Raw genomic sequence first — 23,339 nt, forward strand, 5'->3', positions numbered from 1 at the left:
ATTCCGAGATTGTGCCTTTTTTACTCTCGGTATGAAACTGGCCTTTCTTTAGAAAAACGGTGCGAGCTCCTAAACGTCTTCTTTTTCCTGTCAAAATAAAAAGAGGGGACAACTCTGTTAATTCTCCAAATATCTTCTGCTTTTAATGTTATCTAATCCATGAATTTCAAAAGTCAAGACCCAATGCCACACCAAACCACAGTGTCTGCAGGGTTAAGTGAGGGGAAGTGAGTGCGGAAGCGAGGGACTCAGTTGAAGAAGGACCGAGTTCGAGCCCCACAGCCCTGGCGGCTAGAAGCTAAGGGCGGGAGACCGCGCTTTCCCGGGACAGGGCTCGCCGCCGGCGTGGGCCAACCAATCCTCATGCGCTGTCATAGGCCGTGCTAAAGCCAAGGGCACGCCCAGGAGGGCGGAGTGGCAGGGGGCCGCTCACCCGGTTTACAGTCTCAGAGCGAGACCCGGGACAGGACGCGGGCGGTGCGAGCTAGCGGAGACGCACGGGACGTGGCGGTGGACAAGAGGTGCACGCGAAAGTTACGCCGCCAAGAGGCGCTAGGCAAACCCGAGAAGTCAAAACTCTCGCGATAGGTGAGGCTAGGCTCTCCGGAAGTGATTTTCCGGAAGAAGCATGGCTGCTCCCTAGATTTGGCCGGGCTTTGCACGCTGAACCGCGGACGCCATGCAGTCGGATGATGTGAGTGTCGTGTTTCTCTGCCACCTGGGTTCTCCTGCTTTAGGAGACTCGGAGACCACATACTCAGCTGGCCCATGCGATTAGCCTCGTTGCTACAGAACCGAAGCTTCCAGAACCGCGATTTCCGAGCGTGGGGGCTCTCACGTGTCTACCCGGGATCCCCAGCCCGCAGCCTTATCTGAGTGAAGGGTGTGGAACACCGTCACTTCAGTCCACAGGGTTGGCTTCCAGTCTGTGGTACCCAGCAATGAGGGGCTTGCCTGTGGTGTGGACGTGGAGGCAGGCGCGGGTGGGGGGAGGTGGGGGATGGTATGGTCAAGTTTGGATATGAAATTTAAGGATCCCTTTCTTCCACGTGTATGTTACTTTTAAATCTGCTTTTTCCGTGTTAGGTTTTTTTTTTTTTACATTGGCTTCATTGTCTGCCTAAGTCGTAATTTTTTTGGAAGCATACTCGATTCATTTATTTAGTTACATGTATGAGAAATATAAAAGTGCTTACGGTGTGCCAAGCACTGTGGTAATTACTGGAGATTTCGTTTTTAATAAGCAAACAAAAGACCTCTGTTTTCCTGGAGCACTCCGGTGGGGGAGACAGATGGTAAACACGTGAACAAATTGAAAACCACTGTACTGTGTAATAATACTGTGAAAGAAAGACCAAGGTTGATGAAGTAGAGAGTAATTAGCAGAGATTACTTCAGACAAAGCTGATCTGGGAAGGTTTCTTGAGTGGAAGACGTTTGAGCTGACATCTAAAAGATGAGAATGAGCCGTTATTGAGGGGCTGAGGGAAAAGCCAAAAATCCAGGCAATGGGAACAGTAAAATGCAAAGATCTGGAGGTAAGAGAGGAGGAGTATACTCAGGAATACCAGTGTGACCTGTGCTATAGGAATCACGGGAAGTGGGAGAGGTAATGAAGTTGGGTATGCTTGCATGACAAGAACATGTAGAGTCTTGTAGGAAGTATTTTTAGGGCTTCTAATGGGAAATAACATCTGACTTATTTTGTGAAAAATTGTGTAGTTATGTGAGAGGCTTTTGAAGGAGAGGAAGAATGAAAGCAAGGAGATTAGAATATGTTGAAAGTTGTTTCAACCAAGGTAGTAATGGGAGAGAGGAAAAGAAGGGGATGAATTTGAGATCTGTGTTATCGGTGTAACTGAAAACACAACATGATCCCTTCAGTGAAAAGGGAAAAGGAGAAATCAAAGGATTTTTGGATTTGGACAAGTGATTCAGTGGTGGTTATATTTGTGGAGAGCAGGAAGGAAAACAGTATTTTGAGAGATGTGGAATTGAGAGCTTCATTTGGTCGTTAATGTGTGTCGTGCCTTTCAAGCATCCAAGTGGAGATGTCAGGTTGATGGTTGGATGTGTATATACTTCCTCTGGGGAGAGAAGTTTGACCAGGAGATGACAATTTGGGAGTCATCAACTTAAGATGATATGTAAAGCCACAAGCTAGAATGAGCTACTTTCCCAGTTTGAGTTCCTCTCACCTGTTTCCTGCCATCCCCCACCAAACACACATCCTGTAAAATTCCAAAAATGTTACTCTGTTTGTTAACATTTATGTTTTGGGCTTTGACTGCTTTAACTTCTTTAAAGCCTTTCCCAGTTCCTTAGCACAGCTCACTCAAAGGCTCTGATGAACTTCTTTTGAGGCCCTTAGACTGGTGATTTGTGCTTTCCCCCAAGTAGATAGATAAAACTGTTCAAGGATTCTACCTTCCTTGATTCAACAAATACTTCAGTACCTCCTGTGTGTCAGGACTTAAGAGATATCAGTGCCTTAATAAATTAAATATACAATCAATGCTGAAAGAATAAAGAACACATTAGTAGAAGATAGCAGTAGATTATTTTCTTTTTTTTTAAGATTTTATTTATTTATTTGACAGACAAAGATTACAAGTTGGCAGAGAGGCAGGCGGTGTGGGGTGGGGGGAAGCAGGTTCCCTCCTGAGCAGAGAGCTGGATGCGGGGATTGATCCCAAGACCCTGAGACCATGACCTGAGCCAAAGGCAGAGGCCTTAACTCACTGAGCCATCCAGGCGCCCCAGTGGATGATTTTTTTTGCCAGATAAGATCAAATTATGGTACGTATATCCAGCAATCTAGTGCTCTGCAGCCTTTTACAATAGATAATGAACATATTAAGAAAAAAAGGAATGTTACAAAATACATATACATCTCATTTTTGTTAAAGATATAGGCATACTGGTTGGTGGAAAGTATGTGTATAGAAAAAATTCAAAAATATACATAAAATTCTAATGAAATTTTATCTATGGGTCTTGGGGTGATGGTTATTGCCAATTTGTATTTACTTTTTCTACAAGAACCTGTGTTCTTAGAAAATAGACTATTTTACAAAGCATTTCTTCCTCTCATTCCTCAGACTCTTTTTGAGACTTCCTCAGTAAACCAGCGCATTGTTTTCTTGACTTAATATTCCCATCTGTTGGGTCAGAGCAACTGAAATGGGTTTTTTTCTTTGTCTTGTAGGTTATCTGGGATACACTAGGAAACAAGCAGTTTTGTTCCTTTAAAATAAGGTGAGTCTAGATTTGCAACTTAAAGATTCCTTCAGTTGCCCTCTTGGTAGCCCATTTTATAACTTTTGCTCTTTTCCTCCCTTTGTAGAACGAAGACTCAGAGTTTTTGCAGAAATGAATATAGCCTGACTGGACTATGTAATCGGTCGTCTTGTCCTCTGGCAAACAGTCAGTATGCCACCATCAAAGAAGAGAAAGGTAAGTCCTTCGTTTTAACTTCCATGAGAACTATTCAGCAGCTTTTAAAAGGATGTTCCCTAGCCTCTCTGTAAATAATACTAATGGCATTTACTTTATCCTGCAGGACAGTGCTACTTGTATATGAAGGTTATAGAGCGAGCAGCTTTTCCTAGGCGTCTCTGGGAACGGGTAAGACTTGGGACAAAAAATTACAATGATCATTAAGAGCGAAAATGCCACATGCTTTTTTGTCTTCCTTGACCATAGCTGTAATAAACATTTAATTAAGATTTATTTGTTTATGAGAGAGAGAGAGAGAGTGCAATCCTGGAAGTGGGGAGTGGGTGAAGCAGACTCCCTATTGAGCACAGAGCCCAACACAGGGCTTGATCCCAGGACCCTGAGATCATGACCTGAGCCAAAATCAGGAGTCAAATGCTTCACCAGCTGAGCCACCTGGGCGCCCCTGGATTAAGCTTTTGAAGCCAACCTCATTAGGCCCCATGGGTATCATAGCAGTGAAGATCTCATAATTTACTCTTAACTCTTGAAGCTTTCTTTTTCTGTTTGGTAGGTGCGGCTTCATAAAAACTATGAGAAAGCACTGGAGCAAATAGATGAAAATCTAATTTACTGGCCCCGTTTTATTCGACACAAGTGTAAGCAGAGATTCACCAAGATCACCCAGTACCTAATTCGAATTAGAAAACTTACACTAAAGCGACAGTAAGTATTTAGATGATTCTTTTATTATATTTATTTTTTAAGTCTGTTTTTCCATGGGTCATGTTAGAAAAATGAGAGATTATGAAATCTCTAGTAATGACCTAAAAATTTTGGATCAATAAGAATAAAAGAACTTTGAGTTTACTGAAAACTAATTTTTAAAAATAATATGAAATCCACAGAATTAATTGAATATTTTCCTAAGGAGTGATGGATCCTAATAATTTTTCATTGTGAGCTACAGAGAAAGCTAAAGATGGCAGTTTTCTTAAAAAAATTCTTTTTCCTTGTTAACTGAAGCATTAATCTTGGCATAGTGAATGCCCTCAGAAGTCTCAGAATGCCTACAGAAAACAAAAAGTGAAATACACATTAAAACACATGTGAATGGGGCGCCTGGGTGGCTCAGTGGGTTGAGCCGCTGCCTTCGGCTCGGGTCATGATCTCAGGGTCCTGGGATCGAGCCCCGCATCGGGCTCTCTGCTCAGCAGGGAGCCTGCTTCCTCCTCTCTCTCTGCCTGCCTCTCTGCCTGCTTGTGATCTCTCTGTCAAATAAATAAATAAAAAATCTTAAAAAAAAAAATATGTGAAAATGTCTGACTTTTTCTAGCATTAAATACTTAGAAAATTGTTAAATATATAATCTTGTCTAGATGGAGCTGAGTCCTACAAAATCAACTCCAATCCTTTTTTCTTATTTTTTTAAAAGATTTTATTTATGTATTTGTTGGAGAGAGAGAGCCCGTGAGCGCACAAGCAGGGAGAATAGCAGGGAGAGGGAGAAGTGGGCTCCCTGCTGAGCAAAGAGCCCCACATGGGACTCGATCCCAGGACCCTGGTATCATGACCTGAGCCAAAGGCAGACACTTAACCTAACCAAGTAACCCAGGCGCCCCTCTTCTCTCTTTTTTTTTTTAAAGGAACACACAGAGTGTACACTTGGGTTTTCTGATAATGTGTTTTATTTTCCGTAGGAGGAAACTTGTTCCCTTGAGTAAGAAAGTGGAACGGAGGGAAAAAAGAAGAGAGGTAACTTATCATTTTGGTATTCATAGCTTCTGTATTCTCACTGAGGGTAGGGGTGTGTAGTAGGGATCATGAAAAAGATTCAGTCACTGTTGTCTATGAACTGTTCAGACCTTGGGTTCACTAATGGCTAATACTGTTGTATTAGTTGTGTAAGATGTCGGATATTCATATTTTAAGATTACGACTTTCAAGGCAGGTTAAAATAAGGGTTCTTGGGGATATATATATATAACGGAGAACAGAAGGAATACCTTGTCTGAAATTCTTGCAATTAAATGTTTCAGAAATCAGACCTTTGGTATGTTGCCTTTCTGGCACATCACGTACTACTCTCGGCAGGGTTTGAGCATTCTTCTTTCTTTTTTTCTCTCCACCCCCTGCCCCCCCGACCCAGCATGGTAAGCCTCTTTAATTCCCAATCCCTATTTCCCCCATCTTCCCACCCACCTCCCCTCTGGTAACCATCTGTTTTCTATAGTTAAGAGACTGTTTCTTGGTTTGTCTTTTTGACTTGTTTTTCCTTTTCTTGTTTTGTTTCTTAAACTCCACATAAGGAGTGAAACCTTTGGTATTTGTCTTTTCTGACTTATTTCATTTAGCCTTATATACTCTATCCATGTCGTTGCAGATGGCAAGATGTTGTGTTTTTTTTTTTTTTTTATGGCTGAGTAATTTATTCCATTGTACCATATATATACGCTTCTGTATCCATTCATCGGTCCGTGGACACTTGGGCTCTTCCCACACTTTGGCTGTTGGGAATAATGCTGCAGGAAACAGGGGTGCGTGCATCCCTTTGAATTAAAGTGTTTTGGTATTTTTTGAGTAAATAGCCAGTATACGATGCCTGGCTCATAGGGTAGTTCTATTTTTAACTTTCTGAGAAACCTCCGCACTGTTCTACAGTGGCTGCCCCAGTTCGCATTCGCACTAACAGTGCAGGAGGGTTTCTTTTGCTCCACGTCCTCACCAACATTTGCTACAGTTTCTTGTGTTGTTGATTTTAGCCATTCTGTCAGGTGTGAAGTTATACCTCATTGTAGTTTTGACTTGCATCTCCCTGATGACGAGTGATGCTGAGCATCCTTTCATGTGTCTGTTGGCCGTCTGGGTGTCGTCTTTGGAGAAATGTTTGTTCATGTCCTCTACCCATTTTTAAATTCGCTTATTTGTATTTTGGGTATTGAGTTTTGTATCACTTCTTTATATACCTTGGATATGAACCCTTTGTCAGATACATCATTTGCAAATACTTTAACCCATTCAGTAGGTTGCCTTTTAGTTGTGTTGATTGTTTCCTTTGCTGTGCACAAACTTTATTTTGATACAGTCTCAATAGTTTATTTTTGCCCTTATTTCCCTTTTCTCAGGACACATATCTAGAAAAATGTTGCTATGGTGGATATCAGAGAGATGACCCCGTACGCTCTTCAAGGATTTTTATGGTTTTGGGTCTCCTATTTAGCTCTTTAATCTATTTTGAGTTTATATTTGTATATGGTGAAAGGAAGTGGTCCTGTTTCATTCTTTTGCCTGTGTCTGTCCAGTTTTCCCAACACTATTTGTTGAAGATCCTTTTTCCCACTGTATATTCATTCCTCCTTTGTGAAAGATTAATTGACCGTGTAATTGTGAGTTTATTTCTGGGTTTTCTGTTCCATTGATTTATGTGTCTCTTTTTATGCCAGTACCATCATGTTTTAATTACTACCACTTTGTAATATAACCAAACCTGGAACTGGGATACCTCCAGTTCTGTTTTTCTTTTTTCAAGTTTGCTTTGCCTATTCAAGGTTTTTTGTGGTTCCATAAAAATTTTAGGGTGTTTTTGATAGAGATTGCATTTAATGTGTGGATTGCTTTGGGTACTATGGACATTTTAATAGTATTTGCTCTTCCATCCCTTGAACATGGAATGGAATGTCTTCCCAGTTTAATCTCTTCTTTACCAGTTTGGAAGCCTTGTATTTCTTTGTATTGTCTGATTGCTGTGGTAGGACTTCCAGTACTATGTTAAAGAAAAGTGGTGAGTGGACATCCCTGACGAGTTCTTGACAATAGGGGAAAAGCTCTTTCCCCATTGAGGATGATTTTGGCTATAGATATTTCATATAAGGACTGTATTATGTTGAGCTGTGTCCCCTCTAGACCTACTTTGCAGAGTTTTTATCAAGAATGAATGTTGTGGGGCGCCTGGGTAGCTCAGTGGTTTAAGCCTCTGCCTTCAGCTCAGGTCATGATCTTAGGGTCCTGGGATCAAGCCCCGCATCAGGCTCTCAGCTCAGCAGGGGTCCTGCTCCCCCACCTCCACCCCACCCCGCTGCCGCACCTGCCTCTCTGCCTACTTGTGATCTCTGTCAAATAAATAAAATCTTAAAAAAAAGAGAGAGAGAGCGAGAGAGAGAGAGTGGATATTGTACTCTGTGAACTGCTTTTACTGCATCTGTTGAAATGATCCTGTGGTCTTTATCCTTTCTCTGAAAGATGTGATTTATCACGTTGATTGTTTTGTGAATATTGAACCACCCTCGCATCCTGGAAATAAATCCCACTTGATCATGGTATATGATTTTTTTTAATATATTGTTGGATTCGGTTTGCTAGTATCTTGATGATTTTTGCATCTGTATTCATGAGAGATATTGGCCTTTAGTTCTCTTTTTTTGTGGTGTCTTTTTCTGGTTTTGGTATCAGGGTATTATTGGCCTCATAGAATGAATTTAGCAGTTTTCCTTCCTCTTACAGTTTTTGGAAAAGTTTCAGAATGGGTATTAACTCTTCTTTAAATGTTTGATAGAATTTGCCTATGAAGCCATCTGGGCTTGGACTTCAGTTTTGTGGAACATTTTGATTATTTCTTCAGTTTCATTGCTGATAATTCGTCTGTTCAAATTTTCTGTTTCGTCTTGTTTTAGTTTTGATGGGCTATAGATTTCTAGAAATTTATCCATTTCATACTAAGTTGTCCAAATGTTGGCATATAAGTTTTTATTTTTAATTTTTTTTAAGATTTTATTTATTTATTTGACAGACAGAGATCACAAGTAGGCAGAGAGGCAGGCAGAGAGAGAGGAGGAAGCAGGCTCCTCGCCGAGCAGAGAGCCCAATGTGGGGCTCGATCCCAGGACTCTGGGATCATGACTTGAACTGAAGGCAGAGGCTTTAACCCACCGTGCCACCCAGGCGCCCCAGCATGTAGGTTTTTATACTGTTCTGTCACATTTGTATTTCTGTGGGGTTAGTGGTTATTTCTCCTCTTTCATTAGTAATTTGGGTCCCCAGGGTTTGAGCATTCTAATCTGATGCACCAGCAGCTCTGCAATGAAATATAAAAAGAGTCACACTAAATGGAATGTCAAAAAACTTTTTAAGGAGACTTGTCAGTTCAGTTCATTATTAGACCACTAAATTCAGTGTTTTGGATTTTGAAATTGGTTTTAAGGAATTGACTGGGATTGTTTCTTTGAGATCAACTGGGTGGCTTTGTTACCAGATTAATATATACTGGTGGTACTACCATGCTATCCTGGGAAAAATCTAGTCAGGAATCACCAACCTTTGTCACAGAGAGCAAGTCTGCCTGTCCCACATCACTGGTACCTCATTCAAGTTGACTTTTCTTCTGCTTTTCAAGACCTAGGAATTAGCTCTTCCTTACAAGTTCAAATTTTCAGTTATTCTGGGTATTTGCTCTGCATACTTCCCCTCTACCAACAGACATTTCCCTGATCATTTGTCATGGTCTATCAAGAAATCACGATAATAATTTGGTGCTTTTGTTCCTGTTACTCATACAGAGTTTTGGACTTCAGAGCTATTATAACATTCATCTCCGAACTGTTCTGATTCCTCACCAAAGAAATCTTTGAACATATGCCCCCTGTATTACTTATGAGATTATACACGTGTACTTGCACTAATAGGTATATAACTGACATACCTACTATTGATATAGTGAAATGAAGGTCTGGTTCTTCGCTGAGAAGGAATTTGTTTTTAATTAAGGGCTCTCGTGACTGATAGGTACCTCAGAGACACATCAAGAAGTGCATTGTTGGGGCACCTGGGTGGCTCAGTGGCTTAAGCCTCTGCCTTTCGCTCAGGTCATGATCCCAGAGTCCTGGGATCGAGCCCCGCATCGGGCTCTCTGCTCGGCGGGGAGCCTGCTTCCCCTCTCTCTCTGCCTGCCTCTCCGCCTACTTGTGATCTCTGTCTGTCAAATAAATAAATAAATAAAATCTTAAAAAAAAAAAAGTGCATTGTTGATGGTTTGCGTTAAGTACTGGCTCCGCATTTTTCATTCTTCTTCAGCAGTTTTGTAGAGGTTTTTATTCAGATATAGCTAGTTTGCTTCTTCCCTGATGGCTAAACAGTTGTTCTTGCAAGCCTTTCAGAGGAAATTAAGTTGTTCTCCTTCCACCAAGTAAGTTTGAAGCCTTCTGAAAAATGTCAGTTTGGAAGATTTTTAAACGTGCTGGAAGATTATGTTTCCAGATTGTTTGAGTGTGATTTGCTGCATTTGTGGGAGACGTAGGTTTTAACAATGTCACTTATAGATGTAATCACTTTTCTTTTTCAAATGTTCTATCCACAGAACAAGTTTAAAAACATTTTAGACTCACTGTTAAAATACGCTTTTCTCTTGAAAGAATAGAATAAGTGTATTTATTTTTTAAAGCTTCTATTGTTACATATTACAGTCATTTGTCATCTTGGAAAATTTGGAACATTTTTTTGTGAAAAATACATAACTCTAAGTTGTACAACTCTTTTTAAGTACTAAACAAATAGCTTAACTTTATAATCTCCGATGGTATTGCAAACTGTTCGATAATCTGTAAATCCATTTAAGCAAACATCCAACTGCATATGCGTGCTATAATCATGTGAATAAAGTAGTGAGATTCCCACATTCAGACTCTACAGTATTTTTCCCTCTGGTTATCTTCCTGTCTCACGCACAGCTATCTGCTTTATAGCCAGAGTTAAGGCATCAATGCTAGTATTCATAAAGAAATAGAACACTTAATTTTTAAAGAAAAAGTACATACACAGCAATTTCATCTATTTTCTGCCTACATGTCAGTGGATCAGCCTTGAGGTGTGAGCACCCACTTTAGAGAACAGTGCATGATAGCCTTGTAACTGACCACGTGCCCCAGTCTCCCTGTATTTTATCCTGCACACTGTACATCATTCCAACAAAGCGTCAGTATGTAAGACTTTTAAAATCTTTTATGATATTTATATTAAGTTAATGCAGACTTAGGCGAGAAAGATAGACTGAGGTTAGATTTTTATGTTTTGATTGTGGGTGCTACAGGTTGATACTATGTATGGTTTTTTATGAGATCACTGGAGGAAGAGATTTTTAATCTATTTTTGTCAGTCACATGGAATTTAGCATGGTTTTAGTAAAAGCGTAAGTCTCTATTTCCCTTTCTCAGCTTTTACAAAATCTGTTTAAGGATTGCTCATTTTTTTTTGTTTTTTTAAGATTTATTTATTTGACAGAGGGTGAAAAAGCAGGGGAGAGGAGGAAACAGACTCCCTGCTGAGCAGGGAGCCAGTTCGGGGCTTGATCCCAGGACCCTGGGATCATGCCCTGAGCTGAAGGCAGACACAACTGAGCCACCCAGGCGCCTCAGGATTGCTCATTTTCTAAGACACTTAAATGTATATAGACCTGCATGCTTTGTAGATCTATGAAAGGCTTTGTTAGAATTTAATTCAGAATGCTATTTATAAAACCACTGGAACTTTTAAAATTAAAAGGTTCCCAAGGTTTAAAGGCAGGAATATATCTGGCTGGAGAGGCATGAATCCTGGTGATAGCAAGAGTGGGAAAAAGTGATTTTTTAAAATAAAAACTCTGTTTCTTCCACTTCTACAGGCTGAAAAATGAGTATTAATGAAGTAAATGGATTTACTCAAATTTTTCTGTTACAGGAAAAGGCATTAATAGCAGCTCAGCTGGATAATGCTATTGAAAAGGAATTGCTGGAGAGACTGAAACAAGATACGGTGAGAAAGCTACGAACCTTGGGATAAAATACTGTTTTTCAGACCAATAGTAATCATGCTGGGAAACAGAAATGTGTTTTATTTTCGAAGATGCTGGAAAGATCTTCACTTTAATTTTGTTCCTGGAATAGAACAAATATATAGGCCTTGGCTTCCCCATTTCATTTGGTTGACACAAATGCATGAAGTGTGCTGGTCACCCCTGACACTCCATTCAGTGTGAGAGACCTTTCTCTCTGCACCGAACTGCCAGTCCTGTTCACAGTGCAACAGGTCCAGATCTCTGTATAAAAGGCAGTCTTGATCCTCCTGCACACTACCCTAGTCATCTTAGGCCCTTTAAAATGAGTTTTTAGTTCTCTCTTTAAAAATTAGTGTCATTTACAAGACAAAAATGAATAAAACTTACTTTTCCCTTATTATTTGCTGTCTGTCAGCAAATTTACATGTGTTCTAACCCATGGGTTTTACACACTACTACGTTTTCAGTGATGTGCTTCTATTCTTCATGGAAGTTACCCATTTGACTTTAACCACTGATTATTTAAAATGTGTTTTTAAAGACATTGTTGATTCTAGGCTTGAAATTAATACAGAAATACTACTATGTATCAAGTTAAGTATTCTCATTTGATCACTGAGGAATATGCTTATTGGACGTGGACTTCAAGTGTAAGACTGAGATGTCATTAAAGCCGGGTGTTTCTGTTCTTCAGTATGGCGACATCTACAACTTCCCCATTCACGCCTTCGACAGGGCCCTGGAACAGCAGGAGGCAGACAGTGGCTCTTCGGATTCTGAGGAAAAAGATGATGAAGATGAAGAAGTAAGCCTTGTTTGTTTATTTTTGCTTCAGCGAGCAGGAATCTGTAGAACTAGATCTCTTTACATGTACTTGAGAGACAATATCATTTTCATTCCCCTAACCAAAAATAATTCTTTGGTCATTTTCTTCTATCGTGAGGTTAATTTTAACTCAGCCAACAAACTACACATTGACAGTTTTGCTAATTGGAATTCTAAAACTTTTCCTGCTAGGGGACAAATGAAGAATCCTTCCTAGCTGATAGAATATACCATTAAGAAAACTACCGAAATTGGGGCGCCTGGGTGGCTCAGTGGGTTAAGCCGCTGCCTTCGGCTCAGGTCATGATCTCAGGGTCCTGGGATCGAGCCCCGCATTGGGCTCTCTGCTCGGCGGGGAGCCTGCTTCCTCCTCTCTCTCTGCCTGCTTGTGATCTCTGTCTGTCAAATAAATAAATTTAAAAAAAAAAAAGAAAAAAAAAGAAAACTACCGAAATTTATATAGGATTTAATTTCACTATTAATATGAGGGAGGTACTTGAATGATTGCATTTTTAGGAAAAGGCCAGATTTAACAAGTAGTTGCTTAATCACATGGAACATTCACAGAGGCACATAGGTGTACTTTTCCTGGTAGTAACCCTTTTTTGATTTTTGAAATTAAAATAGGTTTAATTAAATGTACATAATGTTTGTAAAGCTCTATCTATAAACTGATTTTTCTAACAAATTAAAATGAGGATGTTTTACTTCTAATAATTTGTATTAGGCATGAGAATTGATGTCCCTGAAATGTTTTTAAATCAGAAGTACTGAGCTTGGAAGTAAGTAGATTTTGGTTGAGCCTACTAAGTAGACCATGAATCCGTCCGTTGTTTATGCACTTACTTATCAAACAATAGTACTGGACATGTAAGCGGAATTTTCATTCTGTATTTTGAACTTAACAGTTATGTTTTATTTTAGGATATGGGCAAGAGAGAGTTTGTGGAAGATGATGAGGTGGATGAGAGTGACATAAGTGATTTTGAGGTGAGATTTTGGGCCTTCGGGGAAAAGGTTTCTGAACACACAGGCAGATAAATTTTCTGGTTCTAAATTAAGAGTGCAGGGAAAGGAATCTGGGCCATAAATCTAGCATTTTCTCTTTTCTTTTCCTCCCCATATCAGGATATGGATAAACTGGATGCCAGCAGTGATGAAGATCAGGATGATAAATCCTCTGTGGAGGAAGAAAAGGCCCTTGATGCCAGATATAAAGGCAAAACACCCTTGAAAGGACCCTTGCGGAGAAAGAGAGCCTATGTGGAGATAGAGTATGAGGAGGAGACAGAGCCTGCGGCCAAGGCCAAAACAACGTGACTTTGCCCCAGGCATTTATGAACAGGACTGAACATTGTCAACATCCTCCTTTCTTTTACCATAAACATGTACACACCTCCAGTTTTTGCTCTTTCATATGGCATTGAACACAATATTTGTGTTTTTAATATTTATGCTACTTCTGTGGGGCAGGAAATCTGGGAGAAAGTGAAGGAAGTCTTAAGTTGTGAACAGAGTATTTTTATAGCATTGGCATATGCTTTGAAGTAACAGCTTGAGCCCAAGAAGCTTAACAGATGAATTTGTGGGTGTAAATATTTCTAAATTTTAAATGCTATCCGCCCGTTTCCTTGGCGTTCTCCCCCCACCCCACAACTTTATTTAGAAATGTCCAGACTTCATTTTTTTTCTTGTTCTCTCTTCCCTACTTCTGTGGGAATAAAAGTAGGAAGAAGAAGGTCTAAATTATAATGTTTAGTATGAAAATACCTTTTTTCTAAAATCATTCTGTTTACACAGTTGGAACAAGAAGAAAAGCCTTCCTACTTTAAAAGTACGAGAAATTTAATTTCTGTCGTAGGATGCGCCTTCAGACACCTGTTGCACTTTTCTGATACAGTTCTGCACCTTGCTGTCTTCACAGCTTTGGAGAATTTTGGCCAGGAGACCCTGCAACATGAAACCAGATAGGCTTTGATTTTTTTTTTGCTACTTTTCCTTTTACCTTGGTTCTTCTTTCTTGGTACCATACTCAAGGAATGAATGAAGAAAGGAGACTAGAGAGCAGTTCATGGAACAGGTGTTACGTTAAAATGTGTTGGCGTGCATGTGTCCTGCTGGCTCAGGAGGAAGCAGGTTAATACCAGCCCATGCAAATTAGATCGGATTCAGGGCTCGAAAACTGCCTGACATGAAAACCGACACAAAGTTATTTGAATAAACTAGTAAAACAACAAATAATATTTCTAAATATTTTTAGGATATGAATTTCTTCTCATGCTGTTTTATAACTTTAAATTGAAGATTTCTGGGGAAGATTAAATGGGGGAAGAAATGAGGCTATAGTTTATTAAATATATATAAATACACACATAGTTATTATGTGCTTTAGCGCTGAAAAGTTAACTTTTGTGGAACGTGAAACTAAAGGAAGAATTCCCATATGAATAAATAAGAATATGGAAAAATACAGTTGCCCCGGAAAAACTAGAAACATTTTTGGGATCTGAATCACTCTACTTATATCACTCCTTGGTGGCTTACAGCTCACTATTTCATCATTTAAAAAAAAATTCAGATGACTAAAATAGAACTTAAGTTTTATAAACTTAATATTTTGCACATTTTCTGTCTTCTCCCCCAGAGACCTCTCCTAACCCACTTGCCTTTTGGTCTAAATAGTTCTGAATAGCTTTAAAATAAGACTAAGGTGTTAATCAACCCCCTGTTGAAGGGTAGCGGTCTCCAAGGTGGGGATCTGAACCTTCCATGTTCATTTACAGACGGTCAGGCATGTGAACAGTTACAGGAATTACTTAAGGACCAGATACAGACTCTCCTACCTTCACCTGTCCTTGAGAACAGTGGTCCAGGAGAATCAGGCAATCTGTGGCTTCCTCTAATAAGGCATTCTTAACAGGCTCAGGTGTAAGATTTGGATCCCTTGCTACATCGCATATCAGTTTTAGAAGAGCCTTCAGCAAGACCACAAGTCTACAGGAAATTCTGGAATCAAAAAGAAAAAGTTATGTTCATACTCTAAATCAGGATATTAAAGCAGATTCCAAAGGCCATCTAGGCCTTCATTTCCTCAATGACTTAAAGACCATGGAGCCAGAAGCAGAACGAGAGGCCAGATACCAGATTTCTTAACTTCAAGCCCTCTTTTTTCCCTGCAGTGTAGTGTGTACTCATACACACACTCTGCCTAAGAATACCTTCCTCCCTTCCAGAACCTAGTTCTACTATAAAGAAGTCATCCCTCCTGAAAAGGGAGAAGTGGGATCTCCCCTTACCAGGGGCTTAGACTTTGGGCCAAGAGGAAATGGTCCACAGTACTTAAACTTTTATGCAGTCTTGGGCCTGGAAGTTAAAGTGGGAGAAATAAGCTTGGTTTCTGGGACCTGGGACCTCAATGTCAATTGGAATCTTCTGTCATTTAGTTCAGATCCTGGCTTACCATCACTTAAGCCCAGCATATTTACTTCAACTTACTAGTCTTTCTGAAGGTTTTTATCTTGATTAAAAAAAAGTTCTGGAAAACTATAGTGGTGATGGTTGTACAAAACTGTGAAGGTAATTAATGTCACTGAGTCCACTTATTTTTTTTTCTGAGTCCACTTTTAAATGATTAATTGTATGTACTTCTTTTAATAATAAAAAAACCTTAAAAGCCTTAATCAGAGCTGAAAAATAATTTGTAGTGGGAAATATGCAAACTAAACTGTATCTCTGGACAGAAATGTGACTGGGAGAATAACAGTCTGCATCTCTTCACCTAATAAATGTTAAGTGGTTTCCTACATTGTTTGCTGCTCAGCTCTCCTACCTGTCCGCAACATAAAACCTGCTGTTTCCCACTCCCCAGCCCCCCTCCTTCCACATAATATATCATCTTCTAAGCTTCCCACTTAGGCCTGCCAATCTTGACTTGGGCGCTTAGTCTGCTCTTTAAAGGCCGGGCAGCATTAACTGGAATCGGTTTCGTTCATCCATTCACAGTCTGTTCCAGTCCATTCATTCTTCTGATACTGGTGTATTTAATAACCAGGTACTGAGTAAACTTCTGTATACTCCATATCCCAGAGTGGGCTTATAGTTCAGTAGGGGAGAAAGACCGGAAGTGAACAAAGGCAGTCCAGTTACAGATGTAACTAAAAGTAAAAACTACAGTTCAGAAAAGATACAGATGTTGAAACACTGGACTCTAGGTGAACTGAACTTTGTTGTCCAGCAAGAAAGTGTTTGTTGACAAAACATGTTTGGGTTCCAGTTTTTTGTTCAGACCCCAATCTCCAGCAGGAGTTGGAATGCTTTCTAAGCAATCATATCCTCAATTAGGACTCATTCATCCTAATTCATTCATCCTGGTTACTGCTCGGCAAGTGTTCAGTAATGTGCAATGAAGTTTTCTACTTTCAGATTTAAAAAACTCTTAGGGTGAACAAAGTTAAGTGTGTCTACCGTAGCACTTCTAAGCGGCCTTTGAAATTCTGATATGCATTATAAATCTAGAGAGATTGGGTGCCTGGGTGGCTCAGTGGTTTAAAGCCTCTGCCTTCGGCTCAGGTCATGATCTTAGGGTCCTGGGATCGAGCCCCGCATCGGGCTCTCTGCTCAGCGGGGAGCCTGATTCCCCCTCTCCCTCTGCCTGCCTCTCTGCCTACTTGTGATCTGTCTCTGTCAAAGAAATAAATAAAATTAAAAAAAAAAAAAAAATCTAGAGAGATGTACCCCTACAGTAACAATGGGTATATTTTACCTTTTCAATGTGACTTCCTCAGTTCAAAACCTAATAGAAATGTAAGCATGGGAAATATTCAAATACAAGGCATGTCCTTAAGACTGTACTGAAAGTACACATGGGCGAGCCCGGGAGAGAAAACTGGTGGAGCTCTGTCCCTCTTGGCGCACCTGCCTGCTTGGCTGCTTTACCTGGGCCATGCACACTGCATGAGAAGTTTCAGAGTTTCCAATATCTTCAATCTAGCCTCCTCCTCTGGCCCGTCATAAACCTCCAGATAACTAACGATGACTCGCTCCAGCCTCTTCAAGTGCCGGACAGTTAGGATCCCCAACCTAAAAAGTAAAGAGAAAAGGTGGCACCAAGGAGATGAACTTGAAGAGCAGGCCAGACCAGCAGCCCGGGCACTCACCTCTTCACAAACGCTGGGAGGTTTCTCGCATAGGTCCTGCGTAAGAGAAGGCGGTGTTCCGGCTCCATGTGGGTCAGGATCAACCGCAGCACCTCATCGCAGTGTGTGGTGGGTCGAGCGGCACCTCCTTTCCAGTGCAGGCCTTTCTCCAGGACGGGGAATAAATCCAGCAGACACAGGAGCACAGCCTAGGAGGCAGTAATAGAAAAGAACTGTTTGCCCATTTGCATTCACATTCGCTGACTGGTCTTGCGACTTTATCAATCCATCCTTGGAGTCTGTGTCAGAATTCTGAAAGATACAAGTAATGCATGAAGGGTATTTTACTTTATATTTTCAAGTGCGTTTTACATAATCTCCAAACAAGTTAACACCTTCTCTTCCAGACTCCTCTTTGCTATGAAACAGGACCTTATGGGTACAGCTGGGACTTTAACCGAAATTGTGGGAGTCTAACTCTATCGCCACTAAGTTTCTAAGCTTAACTGGCAGTTACATGTACTCACAATTAAACTGCTCTTAGAAAGAATCTATAATGGTCCTCAACTGTGTCCAGCTGGACCACCCTATGTGAAGTTTCAGTGTGCAGGCACTCCCAGCTCTCTTGGGATTTTTGTTTTTTCCTCTTAGTTTTTTTGTTTTGTTTTGTTTTTTAAGATTTTATTTATTTATTTGACAGAGAGAGCAAGCAAATGGAGTGTGAAAGGGAGAAGCAGGCTTCCCGCTGAGCAGGGAGCCCGATGCAGAGTTCGATCCCAGGACCCTGGGATCATGACCTGAGCTGAATGCAGACGCCTTACGGCTGAGCCACCCAGGCGCCCCTCAGTTTTGTTTTTAAACCATCGTCTAAAGAACTCTAAACTTCTTGGCTGTCAGTACCTGGATTCTCAATTTAATACTTAAATTAATATTTAAAAAGAAAGGTGGATGGAGACGTGGGGAAGGGAGGACAGGAATAAGAAGAAAGTTTATTTCTACCTCTGAGTTTATATAACTTGTTTCTTCTGTCTTCAGAATGTTCTTGCCCGTCCTCAAAAACTTCTGTTCATCCTTCAAATATCATTCCTTCCCAAACGCTCCCAAAACCATCCCAACACCACCGAACCTGGTTAGCCACCCTTTGCTGGACACCCACTGCACTCTACACAAACCTCTTCTAAACAGATTTATCACGCTATACTACAGACATGTATAAGTACTCATTTATTACACGTCTTTCCAAAGGGTTTCTTAAAGCCAGAAGCTCTGTCTGATCCATTCACTCCTGGAACCCACAATGGTTACTCACACACAGCAGATATTCAGTGTCTTTTGGAAGGAAGAATGTCACTGTAATACCCAACATACAAAGAGTTTCAAGTGTGTGTTGAAACAAAGAAGCAGAGAAGGACACAAGTTAATAAAAACAGAACTTCAGACAAAGCAGCCCTCAACGGATATAAAACTGACCCAGATGGAGACAAAACACTGGCTCTGTGGAGACTCAGAAATGTGGATGCCTACTTAGTATTGAGACATTTCCACTACTCATTTGCTACTGCTTTACTTTCAAGTCGGCGATGACTTAGTCATCATCCTCAATTTCCAAAAGAAGAAAATGTGTCTCAACTATTCTTACTCATATAATACCAACTTCTACTCAAATTTGAAAACTGAGAGTCACAGGAGTAAACAAACCGTACAATTACCTGAACGAGGTTGTACTCTGGTGTGTAGAGGTGGTTGAAAAGGGCATCGTATAGGACCTGGGCTCTGTTATACTGGAGCAAATCAGCAGCTGGCTGCGAGCAGACAAATTACCCAATTAAAAGTCTCCCAACATTGCAAAATGTTGGTAATTTTAAAAACTATTTTATTTATATAAGATTTTATTTATTTGTCAGAGACAAAGAGAGCAGGGGGAGGGGCAGAGAGAGAAGCAGGCTCCCCTTGGAGCAAGGCGCCCAATGAGGGACTCGATCCCAGGACCCTGGGATCATGACCTGAGCTGAAGGCAGACGCTTTACTGACTGAGCCACTCAGGCATCCCAGATTTTACTTATTTTTGTGAGAGAGCGCATGGGCCCACAAGCAGGAGGGAAGGGCAGAGGAAGAAGCAGACTCCTCACTGAGCAGGGAGCCCCATGCGGGGCTGGATCCCAGGACACTAGGATCATGACCTGAGCCAAAGGCAGACACTTTAACTGGCAGAGCTACCCAGGCACCCCCCCCAATGTTGGTAATTTTTGAAACTGAAGTATGGATACAGAGAATTGATCATGCCATAGGATTCATTATATCACTCTCTACTTCTGTGTGTATTTTAAAAACTCCGTAATGCACAGTTTAAAAAAAAAGTTTACTTGAGTAATATAATAATGGCTTGCACATTTGGATTTAACTTCTTTCAGTTTCTGATTTTTTTTGCTTCTTGGAAGTCAACTTGAGTCAACTCAAGGTCTGGTTATTCAGTTTGACATGCAGGATGATGGCCCAGGTGTCTTATACATGTTACCTATGAGGTATAATCTACTAGGTTGGCAGAAAGAAAATATAAAGAAAAAAATATATAAATAAGTGAATGTAGCCATAACAACATTAATATAAGTTAATAAAAGATATAAAAAGACAACGATAAAATGATATCATGATGACTCAACCCATCCCATCTACACAGATGATACAGTGCAAGGCTGCTTACCACATTCAGCACAATGTGATGGAGGCAGTGTACACCCAGTATTTTGTTCTCGGTTTGATAGTCATCCGAGATGAGCAGTGATGGGGGAAGTATCCTTTCCAGATGTTGGTTCAGCCAGGGTCGGGTGACGTGTTGCAGAGTCCATGAGAAAACATGTTTGGTGGCTGGGTTATTCTTCCAGGATTCCCTACATGGAAATGTGAAACCACATTAAGTAAAGTGACGTGGTGTTAACTAGCAAAGAAAATCAACCTCTTCAAGCTAAACAGACCATTTTCTTGTCCTTGAAAAGAATACATCACATGTAACTCTTGGTGTTATATATTTTAAAATTTGGATCAAAATAACTTATAGAACTTGCACTAAAAGAACAAAAAACAAAAAACCCAATACTAAATACATTTAACAATCAATCAGCCAGGGCTCTAGGTCTAAAGCTTATCCAATGAAAAGGAGGCATTTAGAACAGTAGCTTGTAAAGAATCTATGGTGATGGTGTGGGGGGTTACAGGGAAGACCTGCTAAGAAGAGAGAAAGGAGTGGGGCGTCTGGGTGGCTCAGTCAGTTGAGTGTCTGCCTTTGGCTCAGGTCGTGATCCCAGGGTCCTGGGATCGAGTCCCACCACCGGGCTCCCTGCTCAGTGGGGAGCCTGCTTCTCCCTGCTCAGTGAGCAGCCTACTTCTCCCTCTCCCACTCTCCCTGCTTGTGTTCCCTCTCTCATTGTCTCTGTCTAATAAATAAAATCTTTTAAAAAGGTGGGGGAGGAGAGGAAGTAAAAGAAATACCTTCAGTATCATTGTAAGTATAACAAGGGAGCAAGTGAATCGAGATTTGAACAAAAGCAATTTACAGCTTATAAAGTGGGCTTAACCACGTTACTCAACCTTCAAAATAACTGTGTAATAGATAATATCTTTATATTACAGAAAAATGAAACAGGTTCAGAAAGGCTCTCCGACCTGGTCCTACTCAGAAGCAATAAAAAGAAGTATGAGCTTACCCCAAAACTTCAAGTTCCTGGTAAAATGACAGTTACGTACACAGTTTTTTCTCATCACTCTCCTCCTACTAATAGTAACATATAAAGTAGCAAGTGGAACTCACATAAAATATTTTAGCTAATAGCAATCTGAAGGGTTTTTTTCATCCCAAACATCACTTCCATATCTAATAACTATCCTTATCTAATAATTAGTGATGAGTTTCAACATCCCTAATTTTAAATTCAAACTCTGAGTTTAAATCCTCTCCAGATCCCCATCCTCACCTAACTTAAGAAACTTGAGTATAAATAAATGGGACAGAACTTCCAATGTCCAGGGCAGTTGTGAGAACCGGAAAGAGCACCAGGAAATGGGAGTCTGAAGACCTGGGCTCTAATGTCGAATTTGCCAATACCCAATAATGTCATTTATAGAAAATCGCCACCTTCCTGGGCCTTAAGAGACCCGTTATTATCAGGACACCTTTATCTTACCATCAAAGAAACTCAGGTTCCTTTGAGCTCTAACAATTCTAAAACGTTAGGATGAAGCTCGAGTTAGTGGCCCCTTTGACAAAAATACTCACTTATTCAAATCTGGTTTGAGAAGCTCCATTACTAAAGTAAATCTCCCTTTCTCATCTTCATTTTCTCCGTGCAGAAATCCTGCCACGGAAACACACTGAGTAACTCGGAGGAGTAAGGAGAGCACCTCTCCAGCAACGTCACGGGATCTTGGGCTGGTCCATGGTTGCTCCAAGCTGTGTGTAACGGCGAAAATATAGATGGGTCCTGCCAAGTGACGTAGGCCTATCTTCCACGTAGGACAAAGCAAGGAATTCTTGGCCGCCTCAATTTTCCCCATTAATTTAAGAAACAGTACCCCAACAGCTGCCCCCTTCTCAGCCACTTCAGAGTAGCCATGAGCTCTACCTTCCTGCTCCTTGGGTGGGGCTGCATACTTCCCCAGGGCTTTTGCCACCTGCCCCAGCATCTCGGGCATTCCGCGGAGCGACGTGTCGTTCCCCTCAAATAACTGATCACATTCTGCGGCTTCTATTAGAGCACCGAGGTCCTTAATTGCTGCACTTCTGGCCTTGCCCCGTCGGGACTCCTCGCTGGTAAGACGGTGCAAAACCTGGGATAAAGACGGTCCAAGGGCGGAGGAAGGCGGATCTCCCGGCAAGGAAGCGCCTTCCCGCGATGGGTTTTCCCGAGAGCTGTCCTGCTCCATTCCTCAGCTGGCAGCAGTGCGGAGCCGGTCTCCTCCAGAGAGCCAAGATGGGACGCTGATGGGGATCTGCTGGAGAAAAAAAGATCACCCGGAGGCTGGAATTCTCCTGAAGAACGCAACTAAAACCAAATAAAACTGCAAGACTTGGGGACTGGGGGGTGCGAGTCTAACCCGCGAGAGTACACTCTGCGTAAAGGAAAAGATGGAGGAAACGGAAAGGAGCCTCTCTGGAAGTAACAGAAGCTCAGACTCCCAACAGTAGATAAATTATCCTTGCCTTCCTAAAAGATTAAAAACAAACCAAAAACACAAAAACCCTACGAGTTTAAAAAAATAAATCCTTAAGGCATGACACATGCACCTCCAAAGGAGCCTCCAAACCCTCCAGTACCGCTCTACCTATTAGGATCCGGACCTAGCTCGCCTCGCTGCCGCAAAGCACATGGCTAGCGGCCGCCAATACTCAGGCAACACTCCGTCATTTCACGACCTGCTTGTCGTAAAGCAACAGACACCCAGCTTCCCACCAAAAGGTGGAGTTGGGGCGGAGAAATTTGCATATATATATGCTCTCGCTAATTTGGTTCTGTTTTAATTTACGAAGGTAGAAACAAAAGAAAAATATCGAAGATATTTTAAAAGTATACACTATTTTACTGTTGAGACCGAATATATAAGCATAAGTCTGTCACCCTTTCTGCAAAGTCTGTGGGACATCCTCAGTATCCCTTAGTGATGGCGCAGCTACGATCCTTTTGTAGTTCATAAGCGTGATGATTGGGTGTTCACGCGTCTGTGTGATATGTGCCACCCTTTAAACCTTGTTACGACCTCGGCACATTACCCATCTGACGTGAACTTGTAGGATCCTTTTTTTTCAAGTTTTATGGAAAGAAAAGGTAGAAGTTTTGGTGTTTTTAGGTTTGATCTGCAAGTTGTTGAAGCAACGTGGTCGGTTTTTCAAGAAGCGTTAGTTCACCGGGCTACTAGTCAGGTGTGTAAACGGTGTAGGTTTGTTTTGTTTTGTTTTGTTTTTTAATTTTTTTTTTTTAGTTTTTTTTATTTATTTATCAGAGAAAGAGAGGGCGAGAGCGAGCACAGGCAGACAGAATGTCAGGGAGAAGCAGGCTCCCGGCCAAGCAAGGAGCCCGATGTGGGACTCGATCCTAGAACGCGGGGATCATGACCTGAGCCGAAGGCAGCTGCTCAACCAACTGAGCCAC

The 23,339-nt window shown here is 41.1% G+C and overlaps 2 protein-coding genes across 4 annotated transcripts; one reads left to right on the plus strand and one right to left on the minus strand.

Moving 5' to 3' along the window:
• Positions 1–580: 580 nt before the first annotated feature.
• Positions 581–13,432, plus strand: LOC111144442 (MAK16 homolog). Of its 2 annotated transcripts, none has more exons than XM_022498753.1 (10): positions 581–694; positions 3,209–3,258; positions 3,347–3,456; positions 3,563–3,627; positions 4,013–4,164; positions 5,139–5,193; positions 11,143–11,217; positions 11,934–12,044; positions 12,989–13,054; positions 13,193–13,432. In XM_022498753.1, the coding sequence occupies exons 1-10, from the start codon at positions 680–682 to the stop codon at positions 13,382–13,384; spliced, it is 891 nt and encodes a 296-aa protein (XP_022354461.1). In that variant the 5' UTR covers positions 581–679; the 3' UTR covers positions 13,385–13,432. The 2 variants fall into 2 exon arrangements, with proteins under 2 accessions (XP_022354461.1, XP_022354462.1); XM_022498754.1 differs by lacking the exon at positions 581–694 and adding an exon at positions 2,762–2,799.
• Positions 11,290–22,425, minus strand: LOC111144441 (TELO2 interacting protein 2). 2 transcript variants are annotated; one of them, XM_022498751.1, is made up of 8 exons: positions 21,470–22,425; positions 19,901–20,087; positions 18,909–19,001; positions 17,221–17,408; positions 17,000–17,143; positions 14,908–15,070; positions 13,835–14,014; positions 11,290–12,015 (listed from the first exon to the last, which is right to left on the minus strand). In XM_022498751.1, exons 1-7 carry the CDS (start codon positions 22,114–22,116, stop codon positions 13,910–13,912), a joined length of 1,527 nt encoding a protein of 508 aa, XP_022354459.1. In that variant the 5' UTR covers positions 22,117–22,425; the 3' UTR covers positions 11,290–12,015; positions 13,835–13,909. The 2 variants fall into 2 exon arrangements, with proteins under 2 accessions (XP_022354459.1, XP_022354460.1); XM_022498752.1 differs by lacking the exons at positions 11,290–12,015; positions 18,909–19,001 and having other exon boundaries at positions 13,900–14,014; positions 21,470–22,392.
• Between the last annotated feature and the right edge of the window lie 914 nt (positions 22,426–23,339).

The sequence above is a fragment of the Enhydra lutris genome, unplaced genomic scaffold (assembly GCF_002288905.1).
Source record: "Enhydra lutris kenyoni isolate GAN:26980312 unplaced genomic scaffold, ASM228890v2 scaffoldscaffold11, whole genome shotgun sequence".
NCBI classification, from domain to species: domain Eukaryota; kingdom Metazoa; phylum Chordata; class Mammalia; order Carnivora; family Mustelidae; genus Enhydra; species Enhydra lutris.

What these genes read in the sequence shown, in the direction of transcription:
- LOC111144442 (XM_022498753.1), top strand. An exon ending in CTAGGCGTCTCTGGGAACGG is followed by an intron (nt 3,628 to 4,012) that starts GTAAGACTTGGG and finishes TCTGTTTGGTAG; the next exon opens with GTGCGGCTTCATAAAAACTA. An exon ending in GGAGGGAAAAAAGAAGAGAG is followed by an intron (nt 5,194 to 11,142) that starts GTAACTTATCAT and finishes TTTCTGTTACAG; the next exon opens with GAAAAGGCATTAATAGCAGC.
- LOC111144441 (XM_022498751.1), bottom strand. Translation starts at nt 22,116, where the DNA reads ATGGAGCAGGACAGCTCTCGGGAAAACCCATCGCGGGAAGGCGCTTCC. An exon ending in CAGAGTACAACCTCGTTCAG is followed by an intron (nt 17,409 to 18,908) that starts GTAATTGTACGG and finishes ACTGCCTCCTAG; the next exon opens with GCTGTGCTCCTGTGTCTGCT. An exon ending in GTTCTCAAGGACAGGTGAAG is followed by an intron (nt 14,015 to 14,907) that starts GTAGGAGAGTCT and finishes TTCATGTTGCAG; the next exon opens with GGTCTCCTGGCCAAAATTCT.